The following is a 22,103-nucleotide window of genomic DNA, read 5'->3' as shown; positions in this document are numbered from 1 at the left end:
TTATCGATTAGTCGAATCGATTTTTATCGATTATTAAAAAGAGTTTTTTTTCAGAGCAAATGCTCTGAAAAACTCCTCTCCTTATATAATCCAACCTCAAACAGAGATCGGATTATAACACTAGAATCCAGATCCCCCGCAACGCTGCAGGGGACCTGGATTCCCCTCACTGTCAGCCAGTGGGTGTCCGTGCGATGCGCAACTTCCGTCTCTCCCCTCCACTTCTGCTGGGGCTTCTACGATGCAGCGCCAGCATCACATGATGTAGAAGCCCCAGCGGAAGTGAAGGGGAGTAACGGAGGCTGTCTGTGCACATCGTGCAGACCCCCACCGGCTAACAGAGAATCGAGGTCTCCTGCAGAGGATCATCCTCTCTGTCAGCTGGTGGGGGTCTGCGCGATGCGCACAGACAGCCTCCGTTACTCCCCTTCACTTTCGCTGGGGCTTCTATGAAGCTGCAGTGAAAGTGCCTGTCAGCAACAGAGGTTCACAAAACACCAGGGAGTCGGGAGAGAGGCAGAGCGGTGTATGAGCGGGGGAAGGAGGCAGAGTGGTGTATGGAAGCCACCCTCCCATACACCCCTCTGCCTCCTCCCCCTCCCATACACCCCTCTGCCTCTCTACCAGACTCCCTGGTGTCTTGTGAACCTCCGTTGCTGACAGGAGGCAGAGTGGTGTATGGGAGGGGGAGAGAGGCAGCGTGGTGTATGGGAGGGGGAGAGAGGCAGAGTGATGTATGGGAGGGGGAGAGAGGCAGAGTGATGTATGGGAGGGGGAGAAAGGCAGAGTGGTGTATGGGAGGGGGAGGAGGCAGAGTGGTGTATGGGAAGGGGGAGGAGGCAGAATGGTGTATGGGAGGGGGAGGAGGCAGAGTGGTGTATGGGAGGGGGAGAGAGGCAGAGTGATGTATGGGAGGGGGAGAGAGGCAGAGTGGTGTATGGGAGGGGGGAGGAGGCAGAGTGGTATATGGGAGGGGGGAGGAGGCAGAGTGGTGTATGGGAAGGGGGAGGAGGCAGAGTGGTGTATGGGAGGGGGAGAGAGGCAGAGTGGTGTATGGGAGGGGGGGAGAGGCAGAGTGGTGTATGGGAGGGGGAGAAAGGCAGAGTGGTGTATGGGAGGGGGAGGAGGCAGAGTTGTGACTGGGAGGGGGGAGGAGGCAGAGTGGTGTATGGGAAGGGAGGAGGAGGCAGAGTGGTGTATGGGGAGGAGGCAGAGTGGTGTATGGGAGGGGGAGAGAGGCAGAGTGGTGTATGGGAGGGGGAGAGAGGCAGAGTGGTGTATGGGAGGGGGAGGAGGCAAAGTTGTGACTGGGAGGGGGAAGAGGCAGAGTGGTGTATGGGAAGGGGGGAGGAGGCAGAATGGTGTATGGGGAGGGGAAAGAGGCAGAGTGGTGTATGGGGAGGGGGAGAGGAGGCAGAGTGGTGTATGGGAGGGGGAGGAGGCAGAGTGATGAATGGGAGAGGGAGGAGGCAGAGTTGTGAATGGGAGGGGGGAGGAGGCAGAGTGGTGAATGAGGAGGGGAGGAGGCAGAGTGATATATGGGAGGGGGAGGAGGCAGAGTGATGAATGGGAGAGGGAGGAGGCAGAGTTGTGAATGGGAGGGGGGGAGGCAGAGTGGTGAATGAGGAGGGGGAGGAGGCAGAGTGATGTATGGGGAGGGGGGAGGAGGCAAAGTGGTGTATGGGTGAGTTATAGTGGTGTATGGGGGTATAATGAATTTCAGGGTAGCAGAGTGGTGTATGGGGGTGTAATGAATTTCAGGGTAGCAGAGTGGTGTATGGGGGTGTAATGAATTTCAGGGAGACAAAGTGGCATATCTGGGGGAGTTAGAGTGGTGTATAAGGGAGGTAGAGTGGTGTATGGGGGTTTAATGAATTTCAGAGTGGCATATCTGGGGGAGGCAGAGTGGTGAATCAGGGAGTATAATGAATTTCAGGGTGGTGCAGGGCATTTATGAGGGGCGGAGTGGCATATCAGGGTGCACAGTGGCATATAGGGAGGTATAAGGCATAACTGGGGGCGAGTGGCATATTGGAAGTTATAAGGCATATCAGGGGGCACAGTGGCATATAGGAGGTATAGAGCATATCGATATTAGGCATATCAGGGGGGCATACGACATATCTGGGGGTAAAAGGTATATCAGGGGGCTCAGTTGCATATCACTGGCATATAAGGAGTATAAGGCATATCGGGGGCACAGTGGCATATCAGGGGGCACAGTGGAATCTGTGGCATATAGGAGGTATAAGGCATATCTGGGGGCAGAGTGGCAAGCTGGGGATCAGATGTGCATAACTGGGGGCAGTTTGGTAAATAAAAGAAAATATAAACAAGCCTTTTTTCTCATAGTTTTTATTAAATATGAAAAATAGTTAACATATGAATTAATATTTACTAATAACTTTGTATTAAAATCTAGTTTGAGAAACACTGTGTTTGGGTTCTTGTAGCTTTTATTATTATGTCGGTAAAATAAGAAGGTGAATAGAGAAATGCCATTGTGATAAAGAGATGAAAGTGTAAATTGTAAGTTTTTTATTACATTATTTTAAATTTAAAAAAAATTGAATTTTTTTATCCTATTAATTGATTAATCAAAAAAATAATCGGCCAACTAATCGATTATTAAAATAATCGTTAGTTGCAGCCCTAATTATATCCCTGAATATTATGTTTTTCCAAGTATCTGTTACACTATGAGCAGTTGTGTGGATATATATGTATATGGACACGTGTATGCGGGTATATGGATGTACATGTGTGTAGATATGCATATGTAGGTATGTATGTATATGTGTATATACCGTATTTGCTCGATTATAAGATGACCCTGATTATAAGACGACCCCCCCAAATCAAAATATTAATTTAGAAAAAAAACAAAAAGCCTGCATATAAGACTACCCTATAGGAAAAAAGTTTTACTAGTAAATATTAATTCATGTAAACTAATTTTCATATTTAATAAAAGCTATGATCGAGAAAAATATATTTTTTATTTCCATTTATTTGCCAACCTGCCCCCCAGTTATGCACATCTGCCCCCAGGCTTGCCACTCTGCCCCCAGAAATGCCTTATACCCCCCTATTTGCCACTCTGCCCCATGATGTGCCTTTTAACCCTCTATATGCCACTCTGCCTCCAGAAATGTCTTATACCCTCCTATATGCCACTGTGCCTCATGATATGCCTTTTAACCCCCTATATGCCCCTCTGCCCCATGATATGCCTTATACCCCTATATGCCACTCTGGCATATAGGGGGTTAAAAGGCATATCATGGGGCAGAGGGGCATATAGGGGGTTAAAATGAATTTCTGGAGATATATATATATATATATATATATACTGCTAACAGCAATCACACTCCTATCAAGCCAAGGCAGCCAGTACATGCTGGAACCTGGGGATGTTAGAAGTGTGATTACAGCCTCCCTATGCCATGCTACCACCCCCACCCCCCTTACACATCCATGCTATCACACACACACTCATTCACAAACATTTAAATACTCATTCATTCCATTAATCACACACACGCTCAAACCCCCCACCCCCTTACCTGAACTGCAGATCTCCCACTCGCAGACTTCTGCAGGGGCCCGGCTGTGCGAGCAACTTCTCTGGCCCCGCCCCCAGAGGAAGGAGGGGGGAGGTAGAGTTATGTGAGGACTGTGCTAGCTTCCTGTTTCCTGCTGCTAATAGCAGAGACGCTGCTCGCGATCAAAGCCCGGTAAGCAGCACGGCCGAAGCAGAATGAGGTCTGATTAGAAGACGACCTCGATTATAAGACGAGGGGTATTTTTCAGAGCATTTGCTCTGGAAAAAACCTCGTCTTATAATCGAGCAAATACGGTATATATATATATCATGGTTTCTGGTAATACTAGTTAAATCAAGATGCATGGGAGGTGGCAGGGAATGAGAAATATTTGGGAAACCTTTTGTTTTAGTTTAGATAACACTGATATGCGTGATGAAGGGTATGTGGAAGAAAGACAGGTTTTCGCACGAAATAGATTGTAAAAATACCTGACATGTCAAGGAGATCTTTGGCTGTACTGCCCCATGATTGTAAAGACCCCAGGGTGTGGTGTTGGCCAAAGGGAATCACTTCAAAGGGTAACTACGGCAACCACAGGGTCCAATCAGGGATCTCCCCAGTAGACCTAATTGGCACCCTCTAGTATATCAAGGGACAGGTAGTGAAAGTAAGGTAGAGAGAGAGAGAGAGAGAGAGAGAGAGAGAGAGGAGAGGAGAGGAGAGGAGAGGAGGAGAGGAGAGGAGAGGAGAGAAAGAGAAAGTAAAGAGACAAAGGAACATCACTAATCTGGAGCTCTCAGGGAAGGTAGCTATGAACATGCATGTTTGAATATTGTAAATAGGAACTTATATATATTTATTTGTTGTAAGTGTGTCAATTAACCCCTTCAGGACCGGGACGTACCTGGTACTTCCTGGTTAACAGTCACCGGTAGACCGGGACGTACCAGGTACGTCTCCTCCAAAAACCGCCCCCACATCGCCACAATCGCGGCGATCGTGGGGGCGCTGCTGCTGCTGTCTGCCCAGGAGTCTGGGCAGACCAGCAGAGCCGCTCAGAGCCCGCCCCCAAGCCTACGATCACTCCCACGGAGTGATTCTCTAGGCAGAAACCGCGATTGCAGAAAAATCTGCAATCGTGTTTTCAGCTGCCACAGGCAGCTTCAGGGAAGGGGGTGGTGTGTTGAATGGGTCCCCACACAAGTGTGGGGAACTGACCCAACACCCCCCTGCTGCCTGATCGCTCCATGAGCGTCAGTGCAGCGTTAACCCCTTCAATGCCGCGATCTCGGCATTCAATGCCGCGATCGCGGCATTGAAGGGGTTAATTCCCGTTTTGTAGGGGGCTCTGCTGCTGGTGGTCTGCCTGGAAGCCCAGGCAGACCAGCAGCAGCAAAAACGAGCCCCCAGAAGTCCTTTGATCAGTCCTGTAGGACTGATCAAAGAGACTCCTCCCCTACAATCTCCAGTCTATGGGAGATTGTGTCCCAGCTGCCAGAGGCAGCTTCAGGAACAGGGAGACAGGGTTCTTTGGTCTCCACATGAGTGTGGAGACCAGCCCCCCCACCCCCTCCCTTGCTCAGTTAACCCCTACCCCCCCTCTTCCTCAATTAACCCCTTCAATGCTGCGATTGTGTATGACCCCCCATCGCAGCATTGCAGGGGTTAATATTAGTCCCCACAAGCTTGTGGGGATTAAATATCAGTCAATGCTGTGCTTCAATGGAGCATCAGCATTGAAAGAGTTAAAAAAAATGTTAAAAATAATAATAATAAAAAAATTACAAAATAAATAAATTAACAAAAATTTAATAAAATAATAAAAAAAAATAACAGCACTGACCTGAAAGTCCAGGGTGCTTCCAGGTCAAATGCTGGGCTGGGCTGATTAGATCGCTCCTGGCCAATAGGAGTGATCGGATCATTATGGCAGCCCACGGATGACCCTGCTCTACAAAGAGAGAGGGGTCATCTAGGTTAATTATGAAAAAATACAAATTATTAATAAATAAATAAATCATAATTATTACCTGATCACTTGTCGGTGACAGTTTAAGTCGCTGATTATTGATCGGTCTCCCTGATTGATGTCAGCGGCATAAACCTGTCACTAACAAGTAATCTGATAAAAAAAAAATATTTAAAAAAAATGTAAATGTACATGTTCCAGTTTTGCCCTCATAGCTTCCTCAAAAAATGCATGAACCATGCATGTGAGGCCTTGTTGGAACCGGGGGATGTTGGTGAACAAAATGTGGTGTTTTTTTCCAGTGTTACACATATGCTGTGCAAGAAATAAATTGCAAGATTGAAATTTATGCGTTAAAAACGCAATAAAATAATTTCCCTGTGAAGTTTGGCAGACGTCAGTGAAGAAATGGCTGGCTGAAAACTGTCAAAACTACCCTAGTTGAACACCTTGACTTGTCTACTGTTCATAAATATATACTTTTATGGGGTAATTTACAGTGGGGGGCTTCCAAAATGTCCCAAATGGGATATGGGCCCAGGAAACCAATTTCTGAAAATTCCAAATTTCAAAACTAAAATGTGCATGTTCCAGTTTTGCCCTCACAGCTTCCTCAAAAAATGCATGAACCATGCATGTGAGGCCTTGTTGGAACCGGGGGATGTTGGTGAACACAATTTCCCTATACTGGTCAAAATAGATAAAAATCCTGGCCATGTTGGGTGGTTTCCAAATCAGGACAACTTAATGAATATATCTGGGATTATTTTTTCCCATTGGTTCAATGTGTGTACAATTTGTATGTATACAAAACTGTAAAAAAATGCGTTTTTTTCATTCCCCCCCCCCACTTTTTCCAGTTTATTGCAAACAAAACAATGTACTACCCAGCTTAATATGGTTTCAAATGAAAGCCCTACTTGTGCTGAAAAAAACAATATATGATTTGTGTGGGTGCACCAATTGAGAAGAGAGAAATTACAGTTGAAGAAAGACATGGCAAAAACACAAAAACGGCTCCGGTCCTTTAGCGACACGTTAGTATCAAAATCCCGGTCCTGAAGGGGTTAATGTGGGGATTATTGTTATTGTACTGTTATTTGTATTGTTTTATATTTGGAACGCTCTAGTAAAAGTTTGTATTGTTATATCATAGCCGCATTGTGGATTCTTTTGATATCCTGTTGTTGTTTCCAAAATATTCTGTTGCATTCTGGAAGAAGAGAAAGTTTTCAGTTCAAACCTTAATAGTTAGAAGAGATAGAACAGGGATTGTTTAATTTAATAAGCCAGTGGGTGGGTTTATCGGTACATATTTCATAAGTGTATCCATATACCTATTCACCTGGATAAGTGTAGTTATTGTAGCTAGAAAACACATTAGCCTTCAGGAGATATATCCGATTCCGAATACATATTGTGATTCCATTGATATGTGTTTGGATGTATCTGTTGTTGGATCAGTTGTAATCTTAAACACAACACATTTATAAGCCTTTTAGATGGTATGCTGTAGATAAAGCATTAATCCATCTGATTGATATTTTAATGACGCAATTCCCTAGTTCCCTCAAAAGAAAACTTAACATATCCATCCAGTTGCAGTTTAAACGTCTGTACAGACTACAATAAAACTACCTCTGCAGGCAGAGAATTCCACATCCTTATTGTCCTTACTGTAAAAAACCCTTTCCTCTGCCTTAGACTAAATCTCCTTTTTGTGTCCTATGCATAGTCCTGTTTATGAACAGATTTCCACACAATGGTTTGTATTGGCCCCAAATATATTTATATAATGCTGTCATATCCCCTCTGAGGCGCCGTTTTTCTAAACTAAACAGATTTAAATTTGTTAACCTTTCTTCATAACTATAGTGCTCCGTTCCTTTTATTAATTTTGTAGCCCGCCTCTGCACCCTTTCTAGTGCTATGATATCCTTCTTTAGAATAGGTGCCCAAAATTGCACAGCATATTCAAGGTGCGGCTTTACCATTGATTTATACAGAGGCAAAATTATATTTTTATCCCACGAATTGATGCCCCTTTTTATACACGACAATAACTTAGTGGCCATAGGAATTGGTGACTGACATTGCACATTGTTGCCTAGTTTGTTGTCTATAACAATTCCCAAATCCTTCTCATTTGTCGTTACCCCTAATTCATTACTGTTTAGGGTGTAGGTTGCTTGTGCATTCCCTACCCCGAAGTGCATAACTTTGCATTTATCTACATTGAATTTCATCTGCCATTTGTGTGCCCAGTCCCCCAGTCTATCTAGATCCCTCTGCAGCACTGTAATCTCCTGCTCGCACTGTATTACTGTATAGGCGTTGAAAGTTATGTTTCTGTGTTTGCAGATGACACTAAACTAAGTACAGGGGCGGGCTGGGCCGGGGGGCAATTGCCCCCCAGGCCACCCTAAATCCGGGCCGGTGGGCCGGACGGACGACCGGCAGACGAGCATTCAATGCGGCCGCAAAGTTAAAAACTAAGCGGCCGCGAGCAGGATTGAATGCGGCCGTCATGCGTACCTGGCGAGGGGGGAGGGGGTTGGTCCGCCCCGGCTGCCACTCTTCTGAGGGGTGCCACCATGCCGGCACGCCTTCAGAAACGATGCGCGTGGCAACTGTGGCTGTGCGCCGGGACTTGATGTCAAATCCCGGCGCACAACACTGAAGCCACGCCCACCGTCTTCCGCGCTCAGTGCACCGGAAGGACAGGAAGAAGAAGAAGAGGAGGAAGAGGAAAAGTGAGAGTGAAAGAAGAAAAGGTAGGAGAGAGTGGATTAGTTAGTGTGTGAGAGTGATGGGTGTTATGCTGAATGTAAGTGTGTGAGAGTGATGGGTGTAATGTTGAATGTAAGTGTGTGAGAGTGATGGGTGGTATGCTGAATGTAAGTGTGTGAGAGTGATGGGTGTTATGCTGAATGTAAGTGTGTGAGAGTGATGGGTGTTATGCTGAATGTTTGTGAATGAGGGTTTCAGATAGCATGGATGTGTAAGTGTTGGGGGATAACTTGGCATAGGGAGTCCGTAATCACATTCCTTTCATGCCCAGATTCCAGCCTAGGCAGTTTGTTAGAGTGATGGGTGTTATGCTGAATGTAAGTGTGTGAGAGTGATGGGTGTTATGCTGAATGTTTGTGAATGAGGGTTTCAGATAGCATGGATGTGTAAGTGTTGGGGGATAACTTGGCATAGGGAGTCCGTAATTACATTCCTTTCATGCCCAGATTCCAGAATGTAGTGGCTGCCTAGGCATGATAGGAGTGTGATTGCTGTTATAAATTATTTTTTGGTCCAACTTCGGTGTGTTAACACTTTTATTGGACAGAATAATTCAATGACAGTATTAATATATATATATAAATATATATATAATTGCAAACAGCAATCACACTCCTATCACGCTAAGTCAGCCAGCACATGCTAGAACCTGAGCATGATAGGATTGTGATTGTTGTTATATATATGTGTATATATATATATATATATATATATATATATATATATATGTTAATATTGTTGTTGATTTTTTTGTCTAATTTTGGTGTTACTTTTAATAAAGTATTTTAAAGTTTTTTTTTTTTTTGTTTTTTTTTCAGTTTTGGCCAAGTGAATGCTGAATTTTTAGTTTCAGTCCAGAATTTTCATTTCGGTGCATCCCTACTATATACTATGCCAGTCACTAAAGTGGTAAGCCTACACCACATCAATGTTTGGCTTAGTATATAGTGATAGGGGTTGTCAGTGTCTGGCTCAAGGTATAGGCACACATTGACGGTGGTACCGCATAATCCCTAAGCATATAATGATAACAGTTATGCTGTACCCCTGTCAATGTTTGCCTAACCATAGAAACTATGCAGTTTTAAAGTGTGTGTGTGTGTGGGGGGTGCCACATACAGGGTCTGCCACAGGTGCCAAATACTCTAGGTACGCACCTGCATCATGCAGCAGTCAGACCCAACGGCCATGCCTCAGCTCCTCTTCCCACATCTTAAAAGGGGTGTGATTAAGAGCTGAGGCATGCGGTGCGTGCACGCCGGCCACTTTAATTTCATTAGGCGCTGGTGGAGTGACTGCCGCACGATGGCCGCTTTCAATGTCGCTCGCAGCCGCTTTGATGGTGCAATGGGCCAGTTGACTAGACTTGCCCCCCAGGCCTTAGGCTGCCAGCTCTCCCCTGCTGTTCTTCCCAATGAACTCTTGAATATTATCCCTAAACAGCCCTTCAAATACTTTCCCAACCACAAGTTAAGCTCACAGGTCTATAATTACCGGGCACAGAGTTTGAACCCTTTTTGAATATAGGAACCACACCTGCCTTCCTCCAATCCTCTGGTACAATTCCTGAAAGAAAAGAATCCCGAAAGATTAGAAACAGAGGTTCACTTATTTCCTGACTCAGCTCCTTAAGTAATCGTGGGTGAATACCGTCAGGCCCCGGAGCTTTGTTAACATTAACTTTCTTTAGTTGCTGCAGCACCTTGTCCTGAGCCATCCAATCACAGTCTGACTGGAAAAAAAAAATTTCCTCTGCAGGGTAAGTTGCAGCATTGGGGTTTTAAAAGTCTGTACGAGCGACCAACAGAGTCGCTCGTACAGACTTTTAAAACCCCAGTGCTGCAACTTACCCGGCAGATCCCACTGGTCTCTCTGTTCTATCAGTTAAATGTCCGTACGAGCGACTTTATTGGTTAGCTAAGAACCGGAAACTGAGGCTATAAGTCACACAGGCTAACGTGTATGCCACGAAGATGAAGGCAGTTCTGAAGGCAAAAGGGGGTACAACCCGGTACTAGCAAGCAGAGCCGGCCTTAGGCGTTGTGGCGCCCTGTGCGGACTACTCCTCTGGCGCCCCCCCTCACTACCCCCCCTCTCTGCCCCTTCAAACTACCCGCCCTCTCTGCCCCTTTAAACTACCCCCCCTCAAACTACCCCTTCCCTCTGCCCCTTCAAACTACCCCTTCCCTCTGCCCCTTCAAACTACCCCCCCCTCTGCCCCTTCAAACTACCCCCCCTCTGCCCCTTCAAACTACCCCCCCTCTGCCCCTTCAAACTACCCCCCCTCTGCCCCTTCAAACTACCCCCCCTCTGCCCCTTCAAACTACCCCCCCCTCTGCCCCTTCAAACTACCCCCCCTCTGCCCCTTCAAACTACCCCCCCTCTGCCCCTTCAAACTACCCCCCCCCTGCCCCTTCAAACTACCCCCCCTCTGCCCCTTCAAACTACCCCCCCCTCTGCCCCTTCAAACTACCCCCCCTCTGCCCCTTCAAACTACCCCCCCTCTGCCCCTTCAAACTACCCCCCCTCTGCCCCTTCAAACTACCCCCCCCTCTGCCCCTTCAAACTACCCCCCCTCTGCCCCTTCAAACTACCCCCCCCCTCTGCCCCTTCAAACTACCCCCCCCCACTTATCTTGTTGCCGGAGTCCTGCGGTAAGAGCGGGAGGCATCCGTCTTCTCGCTCTGCCGGCATTTCATGTTGAGCGCCAGACTATACCGGCGCTCATGAGATGCTGGCACCGCGACAGAGTCACGGAGAGTAAGGGGCGCCGAGCGGTTGCCGAGAACTTCACGAGCAACCGCTCGGCGCCCCTGACCGGGACTTAGATTAAAGCATCGTGTTTTTTTTTTTAAACTTTATTTAACATCAATGATGTTAAATAAAGTTTAAAAAAAAAACAAAAAAAAAAAAAACGATGCTTTAATCTAAGTCCCGGTCAGGCGCCCCTGCAACCATGGCGCCCTGTGCGGTCGCACAGGTCGCACACCCCTAAGGCCGGCCCTGCTAGCAAGGTGTACCTAATGAAGTGGCCAGTGTGTGTGTGTGTGCGTGCGTGTGTATCCCTCTTGAGAACTCTGGTACTGCATTCAACCATGCAAGTCAATGGAGCCCAGTCTTCTAATCACAATGTGATAATTATTATCTGAAGTGCAAAATAAATTACTACCACAAAGTTTGACAAAGGGTGGTTGTAGAATTAGTGTATGGAAATGGTTAAAATATTGGCATTTGAAATACCCTGGGTTGTCTATTTTTCAAAAATATATGGATTGATGGGGTAAATAGCATTTGCCGGCTTAAAAGATTGTACAAGGGGCAGCATTACCAGATTTGGGGAAAAAATTTCTTTGAAATGGCAAAACACTACTTGTAGAAAAAAGCAAAACAACAGAACATTGGGTATTTCTAAACTCAGGACAAATAGTAGAATCTATTTAGCAGTTTTTTAATTAGCTTTTTTGGATGAATAAAAGATTTTTCAGATATAATAAAACGTTTTTTCAAATTTTCAACATATTTTATTTTTTTATAGGAAATTAGATGATATGATCAAAAAAATGGTATCTGAAGAAAGTTCTTGTCCAGAAAAAAACAATATATAACTTGTGTGGTTTCAAAAATATATTGTTTGATGGGGTAAACTGCATTGGCCAGCTTTAAAGACACCTGAAATAGCACATGGGGCAGAATGACCAGATTTGGAAAAAAAAATGGTTTTGAAATAGCAATACGCTACTTTTACTTATTACCCAAAAATGTTTAAAAACACCATAAAACATTGGGCATTTCTACACTCAGGACAAATAGTAGAATATATTCTAACAGTTTTTTTATTAGCTTTTTTGGATGAGTAAAACATTTTTCAAATAAAAGTGAGAAAAATTTTATCATAGGAAATTAGATGACAAAAAAGTCCTTCTTGTCCTGAAAAAAAAAAGATAAAACTAGTGTGGGTACACTAAATGTGTGAGCTAAACACGAGCACCGCAAAAGTGTTAAAACAGCCTCTGTCCTTAGGGGATTATACACACACACATATATATATATATATATACACACGCACATATACATACACACACACACACATACACATATACACCGTATTGGCTCGAATATAGGCCGCACCCTTAAAGTTTGGTGCTATTTTAAAAAAGAAAAAAAAAATACACATTGGTGGAATGGTAAAACAGCATTTTATCTAAAGAACAGGAATACATGTATTTTAACATTTTTGGTATCTATCAGTTTGCTAGCATATGTTACATACAGACAAAAAGTCAATAGCCATTTAAGGTCTGTCGCGTCCACTACACCTGAGGCACTCACCGCAGAAGTTCTTCTGCCCGGATACTCACTATGAGAGAAGGATCCCTGGCAGTGAAAATCCAGGACTTGGATGATCCCAACAGTGAGGAGGCCTCTGTGACAGCAGAAGGTAGGTATGCACTGAGTAATGTAGCAAGGTGACACAGCCAAATGCGGTGAACCAACGGATCAGCACAGAAGGAGTAATTCCAGAATGGTCAGGGTAGCCAGGTTGGTAACGTAGCAGGTAGTCAGACACGCCAAGGTAAATAACACGAGAAGGTAGGCAGACAATCCGGGTCGGTACACGGGAATCACGGGCAGAGGTACAGAATCGTATGACAAAGAGTAACCAGGTAATGCAAGGGTAAAAAACCGGTAAACAGCAGCAAACTCTCAGGAACACTTAAGAAGACCACAACAGGGTGGTCATGGCCGCGCCTCCAGCCGTCCATCAATTCCCCAGGTTCTGCATAGCAGCGCCCCTAGAGGGGCGACGGACGACCGGAGGAGAGGTAAGTACCTTTTTCTCGGAACTCCTCTGCCGGCGAGCAATCATAAGATTGCTCATCGAGGAGTTCCCTAAAGTGCTCCTCCTTCTACCGTACCGGCGCTCAAGGTATTGATCGCCGGCGGGAACGGAGACCGCCGGTGCCTCAGGTCTCCATGTACAACGGACGGACCCCCGCCCGCTGGCAACGGGACCCGAGGGTGTGACAGTACCCCCTCCCCGAGGGCCGGCCAGAGGCCGCAATCCACCAGGCTTATCAGGGAACTTCTTATGAAAGGATCGGAGCAGCCTCGGAGCATGTAAATCCTTGGAGGGCACCCACGACCTTTCCTCCGGACCGTATCCTTTCCAGTGCACCAAATACAGAATAGCATTCCTAACCCTTTTAGAGTCTAAAATGGACTGTACCTCATATTCAACCTGGGAATCAACAAGAACCGAACGAGGGCGAGGAGTAAATCTGGTGAAACGATTACATGTAAGGGGCTTCAACAGGGAGACATGAAAAACATGGGGAATACGAAGGGAGGAGGGGAGGAGAAGCTCGTAGGCGACAGGGTTAATTTTACAGAGTATACGAAAAGGCGCAATATAACGAGGGGCGAACTTCTTAGAAGGAACCTTAATGTTAATGTTTTTAGCAGATAACCACGCTCTGTCCCCTGCCATAAACGAGTGACCCAAGCGACGGCGGTGGTCAGAATACCGCTTACATCTGGAAGCCGCTTGAACCAACGAATGGTGCACCTTGTCCCAAACCAACGGTAGTTGTTTTACATAGAAATCCACTGCCGGAACCTGGGAACTAAGTGGGCAGAGAGGGAGGATTATAGCCATAATTACAGAAAAAAGGACTAACCCTTGATGATTCATGGACAGTGTTGTTTCTGGCAAATTCTGCCCATGGCAGGAGTTGGGCCCAATTGTCCTGATGATCATTAATAAAGAAACGTAAAAATTGTTCAAGAGGCTGATTTGTTCTTTCTGTGATACCGTTAGTTTGGGGATGATAGGCAGAGGAGAAAGCCAGAGATAAAACCAGAGAGGCACACAAAGTTTTCCAAAACAGGGCAGTAAATTGCATACCACGATCAGACACTATTTGAAGCGGAATGCCATGCAAACGCACAACATTAGTGACAAATACAGGAACCAGCTCAGGAGCCGACGCCAATTTAGGAAGGGTGACAAAATGCGCCATCTTAGAGAATCAACTACCACCCATATAACAGTATTGTCCTCCGACGGGGGAAGATCCACGATAAAATCCATAGCTAAATGTGTCCAGGGCCGGAGGGGAACAGGCAAGGGCTGAAGCCTCGTATGAGATCCCTTGGCGATAGCACAGACGGTACAGGAGGCGACAAAATCAAAGCAATCAGTCCTAACCTCAGGCCACCAAAATTGTCTACTTATTATTTCAATGGTATGCCGGGCACTCGGATGACCTGCGGATTGAGACGAGTGTGCCCAAGACAGAACGCGGCTTCTATCAGCAGCAGGAACAAACAAAGTACCCATAGGCCATTTACTATGAACCGGGGCATTAGTCTGAGCATTGAGGATACGGGACACCAAGGGAGAATATTAACCTCTGGAGATCGTGGCAATAATCTGGGAGGAGGGAATAACGGGTTCGGGTTCAGCTTTGGAGTCTGTGTCCGACACAAACTGTCTGGATAAGGAGGCCGCTTTGACATTCTTGGACCCCAGACGGTATGAGATAAAAAACTGAAATCTAGATAGAAACAACGCCCACCCAGCTTGTCTGGGATTCAGTCGTTTAGCATGGCTGAGATACTCTAGATTTTTATGGTCTGTCAAAATAGTAACAGGGTTCCGTGCCCCTCTAGAAAATGTCTCCACTCTTGAAGGGCTAAAACAATACTCAATAACTCGCGAATACCTACGTCATAATTCATCTCGGCCGCCGAAATTTTTTTAGAAAAATAAGCACATGGATGAAGTTTGTCATTGAAATCCCGTCTCTGAGAAAGTACTGCCCCAACCACAATTTCTGACGCATCTACCTCAACAACAAATGGCTTGGTGACATCAGGGTGTCATAACACTGGAGCCGTAGCAAAGGACCTTTTAAGGTGAGCAAAGGCCTGAAGAGCTTCTTTGGACCAATTCTTACAATCAGACCCCTTCTTGGTCATATCAGTAAGGGGAGCCACGATCTTAGAGAAATTATTAATAAACTTCCTATAATAATTAGCGAACCCCAAAAATCTTTGAAGGGGTCGTAATGCGAGAGGCTGAGGCCAATCTGAAATAGCCGAAAGTTTCAAAGGATCCATCTCGAATCCAGAGGCAGAAATGATAAAACCCAAAAAGGAGACACGCGGAACTTCAAACAGGCATTTCTCTATTTTAGCATATAAACGATTCTGCCGGAGACACTGCAAAACAATACGGACATGATTATGATGAGACAGGAGATCTGGCGAATGTATCAGGATATCATCCAGATAGATTATGACGAAGTGGAGGGATATATCGCGAAAAATGTAATTGACAAATTCCTGAAACACAGCGGGCGCGTTACATAAACCAAAGGGCATGACGGTACATTCGTAATGCCCCATCCTAGTATTGAAAGCAGTCTTCCATTCATCCCCTTCACGAATATGAATTAAATTATAAGCCCCTCGAAGATCTAATTTAGTAAAAACAGTAGAACCCCTTAACCGATCAAACAATTCGGGAATTAGAGGTAGAGGATATTTATTCTTGACAGTGATGCGGTTCAAGCCTCTATAGTCAATACAAGGTCTCAACCCCCCATTCTTTTTCTCGATAAAAAAAAACCTGCACCGACAGGGGAGGAAGATTTACGAATGAACCCTCTTTTTAAATTATCCTTGATGTAATCTTCAAGGGCTTGAGACTCAGGTAAGGATAGCGCATAAGTACGTCCTCTAGGGGGTAGTGTACCAGGTAGGAGTTCAATAGGGCAGTCATAAGGCCTGTGGGGAGGCAAAGTCTCTGCTTGTTTTTTGTCAAAAACATCCTTATACTCATGGTATGCCCAAGGTATAGCTGTAGCAGACACAGACGAGACTGATGTAGTCTTAGTAAAAAGACCAGAAAGACATTGCTGAGGACAAGCAGGTCCCCAACCAACGATATCTCCGGTGGACCAGTTGATTGAGGGGTTATGTAACCGGAGCCAAGGTAGGCCTAAAACAATAGGACACGATGGTGAGGAGATGACATGGAAGGATATAGTCTCTTGATGAAATAGCCCAATCGATAAAATTAATGGAGAAGACTGCTGAGTAATGAACGACGGCTGTAAGTGTCGACCATCAATGGCAGAGATGGCAATCGGGGGTAAAACTTGGCAGAGAGGTATACTATGACGGAGGGCGAAGGACTTATCAATGAAGGAGCCTGCAGCCCCCGAGTCAATCATCGCAGCAGAGGAGATCTTCCTATCACTCCACTCCACAGAGACAGGAACAAGCAAATTATTTTTGAACATTGGAGCTGAAAGATGTTCCCCCAGGCAAGGCTCCTTTACTTGGACTGTGAGCAAGCGTTTCCCGCTTTATTGGTGCAGTATCTCACAAAATGGCCCTTCTGACCACAGTAAAAACAAAGTCCTTGAGACCTGCGACGAGTCTTTTCTGACAGAGACAGTTTAGTAGCTCCTAATTGCATGGGTTCTTCCAGAGGCAATGTGGATGAAGACGGCTCTTGTGAAGGCACGGGGTAATTCTGCTGAAGAAAAGTACGTTCATATCTCTTAGCCTTGTCTGCTTGTCTTTCACGGATACGGTTGTCAATTTTAAGCGTCAAGGAAACAAATTCTTCAAGGTCAGTAGGATGGTCTCGTGTGGATAATTAGTCTTTCAGACGTTCGGATAACCCATCATAAAACGTTGCTATAAGGGCTTCATCTGACCAATTAACTTCGGCTGCCAAGGTCTTAAATTCGATAGCATAGTCAGCAACTGAACGAGAGCCCTGGATGGTATGAAGCAAGGAAAGAGAAGCTGTGGCCACCTTCCCAGGAACATCAAACGTCTTACGAAATGCCGAGATGAAGGATGCACAATTGTAAATCAGAGGAGAATCCTTTTCCCACAAAGGTGATGCCCAGGCTAGGGCCTTACCGGCTAGTAGGGAGATTAGATGTCCCACTTTGGCTTTCTCGGACGGAAACAAGTGAGGAGCAAGCTCAAACTGAATAGAACATTGGTTAAGGAAACCACGGCAGGATTCAGGTTCTCCACTGTAGCGAGTAGCGGCTGGAAGTTTAACTGGAGCTGACGCAGAGGTGGGTCCAGTTGCCCCAGCCGGAAGAGACGGATCAGCTACCGATGGGGAAGCAGGTGTGGACACAGAACTCCCGGCCCTTGGGTCAGACCTGGCAACCAAGACTTGAATGGCCCTGGCTCCAGGGTATCTTGCATGTTCTTGAAACGGGCTTCATGGTAATCCAACAGCTGTTCATGGGAGAATAACACCTTGCTTAACTCAGAAGGATCCATGACCCTGTTGTAATGTCGCGTCCGGTACACCTGAGGCACTGACCGCAGAAGTTCTTCTGCCCGGATACTCACTGAGAGAGAAGGATCCCCGACAGTGAAAATCCAGGACTTGGATGATCCCAACAGTGAGGAGGCCTCTGTGACAGCAGAAGGTAGGTATGCACTGAGTAATGTAGCAAGGTGACACAGCCAAATGCGGTGAACCAACGGATCAGCACAGAAGGAGTAATTCCAGAAGAATGGTCAGGGTAGCCAGGTCGGTAACGTAGTAGGTAGTCAGACACGCCAAGGTAAATTACACGAGAAGGTAGGCAGACAATCCGGGTCGGTACACGGGAATCACGGGCAGAGGTACAGAATCACATGACAAAAAGTAACCAGGTAATGCAAGGGTAAAAAAAACAGGTAAACAGCAGCAAACTCTCAGGAATACTTAAGAAGACCACAACAGGGTGCCTGAGGCCCCGCCTCCACAGACATCATGGCCGTGCCTCCAGCCGTCCAGCAATTCCCCAGGTTCTGCATAGGGCGACGGACGACCGGAGGAGAGGTACCTTTTTCTGGGAACTCCTCTGCCGGCGAGCAATCATAAGATTGCTCGTTGAGGAGTTCCCTAAAGTGCTCCTCCTTCTCCCGTACCGGCGGTCAAGGGATTGATCACCAGCGGGAACGGAGACCGCCGGTGCCTCGGGCATCCAGTCGCCGCGAGCGAGGAAACATCCGCGGCCCCCGGGGTGACCATATCGGGTCACCGTGGACGGACCCCCACCCGCCGGCAACGGAACCCGAAGGTGTGACAAGGTCCCCCCTTAATTCATAATGCCCCTTACTTACAGATATGCCCCTCTGCCCCCCAGATATGCCGCTCTGCCCCCAGATATGCTTTATGCCCCCTAGAAATGGCCACCTTCCCCCCTCCAGAAATGCCTTATGCCCACTAGAAATGCCCACTTTTTACACTCACACATGGTCATAATATGTTATTTTCTGTAGTTCTTGATACTAAATTGCAACGAATGCAAGAAGCTGCAAATGTTTAACTATTTACTTGCTGAAATATATACAGTTTTATAACGGAAAAAATATTATTTAATCAAAATATTGATTTAATATGGTACATGTATGTGCAAACACCATATTTTACCGGTTTTGATGGCACTATCTGGGAATACATTTTTTAAACATGGGGATTATGGGTGAAATATTATGGTTACACATGCTAAGTAATATACTTCACCTGTTTCTGTTAAGAATATGGGTATAATCATTTTTTTACATGGGGATTATTGGTGGAATATTATAGTTACACATGCTAAGTAACATATTTGACCTCAGTGGCGTACCTACCGGGGTCGCAGGGGTCGCGACTGCGACCGGGCCCCGGCGGCAGGGGGGCCCAAGCCAAGGGGCCGCACGAAATCGGGCCCCGGCGGCAGGGGGGCCCAAGCCAAGGGGCCGCCCGAAATCGGGACCCGGTGGAAGGGGGGCCCAAGCCAAGGGGCCGCCCGAAACCTTTTTACGTTTTTTTTTTTTTTAATAAGGCAAGCCGTGCCACGGAGCTGGCAACGGCCACCTAGTGATTAGAGCAGTGTGAGGGGTGAAAGCTCCGCCCCCTCATGCTCAGACTGCAGGAGCACCGTAATGAGAGCAGCATGAGGGGTGAAAGCTCCGCCCCCTCACACAGACTGCTGGAGCTGGAGCACCAGATGTTGTCACTCACTGACATTCTGTTTAAAAATAATACAGCAGTCTGCATCTATCAGGGCCCCAAAGTAGAAGTAGGTAGGTCAGTAAAATAATGTATTTAAAAAAAATAAAAAATTGTATGTGTGTATATGTCATTAAATTATTATTCAATTATTAATTAAATTATAAATATAAAAAGAAATCTATCTGTGTGTCTGTGGAGGGGGACAAACTGCATAGTTTTTTTTAATTATTTTAAAAAATGGAGATTACTAGACTTCTTTTTATATAGATATATTTGTCTAGACACATATATAAACACATCCAGGCACAGGATGGGCTGTTTGGGGACAAAGATGGCAAACCCTACGTGTGTTATCTGGGTGCTGGTCAGGTTCTATGTGGGCAGTATGGACGCCAGGGCTGACTTTGGGGTGTGCGACCTGTGATCTATGCCTATAATTTAGCGGGTTTTAAATATACCTTTAATGCAGAGTTTTTATGTGAATTCTATTTGATCTATATCTGCAATGCTGGGTTTGTGTGTTATTCTGTTGATCTATATCCGCTATGCTATGCTTCCATACATTATTTATGTATTCAAAGAAAAAGAGGCGCATGTACAAAAGGGGCCCTATGTACATGCGCCCCTTTTTCTTTGATTACACCCTATGTACATGCGCTCCTTTTTCTTTGATTATGCCCTATGTATATGCGTCCCTTTTTCTTTGATTACGTCTGGTCTTGAACATCCTGAGGAGTGTTTTGTCGGGTTGCTGCAGTGCATTGCTAGGGGAGTCTTGTTTATTATTTTTAATTTTCACTTTTTAATTTGAACACATATCACGTGATAGGGTGATCTATATTTGTTTTTAAGCCTTATTTATGTATACCTGTAAATACAGGGTTTTTATGTCTTATTCAGTTGATCTATACACGAACTACAGGGAGTAAGAGGTATGGTTTAGTGAATGAGGGACAAGGGGACTCTGGGGATGATTAAGGGGGAGAGTACCATGGTCAGGGTCAGAAGGAGGAAAGACTGCACCCTAATGTTAGGCAATTTTTTTTACCCAGAGATAAAACGCCCTTTCTGAATTTGTAGTCACTTCAGTGGACAAAATATTCAATCTGCATATTTTATTAAAAATGATTAGTGGCACTAAATTGTGGCTTCAGATGTGACATGACTTTTTTAGTGTATCGATGTACTTCCAATCCCATCACAAAAGATTCTATCTCATACATCTGCCGAGCTCTGATGTAATCTTTATCTAGCATACATGGATGGTGAGGAGTTAATATTCTGTCCATTCCCTGCTACTTATTTTGGCCTTTTAACACTTTTGGTTCCTGGGATTGTAATGTGGTATTCTGTTATTGTAAAAAGTTGAAAAATTTGACAAATATGATTCAATATGTAATTTGTTGGAAAAAAAATTGTTGTGTAAAAATCATGTTTTTTGGGGGGTGGGGGGGGCCCATAACAGATTCTCGCACCCGGGCCCTGAGGCTTCTAGTTACGCCCCTGTTTGACCTATATATTCCACACATAATCCCCATGTAAAAAATGATTATATCCCTATTCTTATCAGAAACAGATCAAATGTTCCTTGGCATGTGTAACCATGATATTCCACCCATAATCCCCATGTTTAAAAACTATATTTCAAGATGATGATAATCAAAACAGGTAAAATGTGGTGTTTGCACATACATGTACCATTGTAAATCAATAATCCAGCCCTACAAATGTTTTGACTCAATTTTCTATTATTTCTGTAGAATTTACTATGATTCCGTTATAAAACTTTATATATTTCAGCAAGTGAATAGTTAAACTACAGTTATGTAGTATATACCATGCACAATGGTATATGCAAGACACAGTGCTATATCGAATGTCAACTGATTTTCGTAATAATATTCTTGGGCGTGTACCATTTATCACTTATGTGGTGGCCTCAATCGGGTCCCCGTTTAAAACGCTTGCATTGTAGCATCTTATGCCACTGATAGAGAAACCGATATCAATACACTTCTAACAATGGTATTACAATACAATATATCTATACATGTTCGGTATGTACTGAAAGTTATTCTCTGCAGATCCTGACTCACCAAATCAATGAATGTTAGGAATTTCCAGCTCCCCCCATAGGTCTGATGCGCTGGCATGTCTACGGCCTTGTAGTGGCACAGAACGGATAGGTAGGAGAGTAGAATTGCGGCCCGAAGCACCTGGCATGGGATCAACGCCATGTCATCTCAACAGTCACACGTGTTTCTTTTAAATACTATTTTACTACCTCCCTTATTTACAATAAGTATAACAGAAGAAGGCGTGGAAACAGAGGATGAGGTACACGTTACCGGCAGTCGCGTCATTTAAGGGAGGAGAGTGGTTGCCACGGATACCATCCTCCAGCTCCTGGACCCAATCTCTTATGCAACACTGTTACGGGCAAAGATCAATAGTCGAGGGAGTAATTTTACGGGTGCACCATTCATACAGGTAGTTCTAACAGCATTGGTATTTCGCTGGGCTTCTTTTTAGGGTAATTTGTATACGTTTTCTATTTCACCTAATGACATTGCATCATTTTGGACCTTTAGTTACCTCACGATAAAATGGTTAACAATAGGGCTGTTTACAGAAAAAGTGAACGAGTATAACGTCATCTGAATGAAACATACAATATGATAGTCTAATGGAAAATATTAGAATAATATTGCGAATTTGAATCTTCATGCCACATATTGTTCACATACATTTCTTATATGTCATG

At 45.1% G+C, this 22,103-nt stretch overlaps 1 protein-coding gene across 8 annotated transcripts in view; it reads right to left on the bottom strand.

Annotated features, from left to right (window-relative positions):
- Nucleotides 1-21,687, bottom strand: part of AIG1 (androgen induced 1) — a 203,065-nt gene extending 181,378 nt beyond the window's left edge. For all 8 annotated transcript variants that reach the window (XR_008351156.1, XR_008351155.1, XM_053460886.1 and 5 more), the window contains exon 1: nucleotides 21,436-21,687. Coding sequence is in view for 6 of the 8 variants with exons in the window: in XM_053460886.1 (XP_053316861.1) it covers nucleotides 21,436-21,576 (141 nt within the window). In the remaining 2 variants the exon portion in view is untranslated. The remainder of the gene's footprint in view (nucleotides 1-21,435) is intronic.
- Nucleotides 21,688-22,103: the final 416 nt, after the last annotated feature.

Source organism: Spea bombifrons, chromosome 3, assembly GCF_027358695.1.
Source record: "Spea bombifrons isolate aSpeBom1 chromosome 3, aSpeBom1.2.pri, whole genome shotgun sequence".
Taxonomy (NCBI): domain Eukaryota; kingdom Metazoa; phylum Chordata; class Amphibia; order Anura; family Pelobatidae; genus Spea; species Spea bombifrons.
Note: the sequence above shows the minus strand (reverse complement) of the source record. Positions and strands in the feature narration are given on the sequence as shown.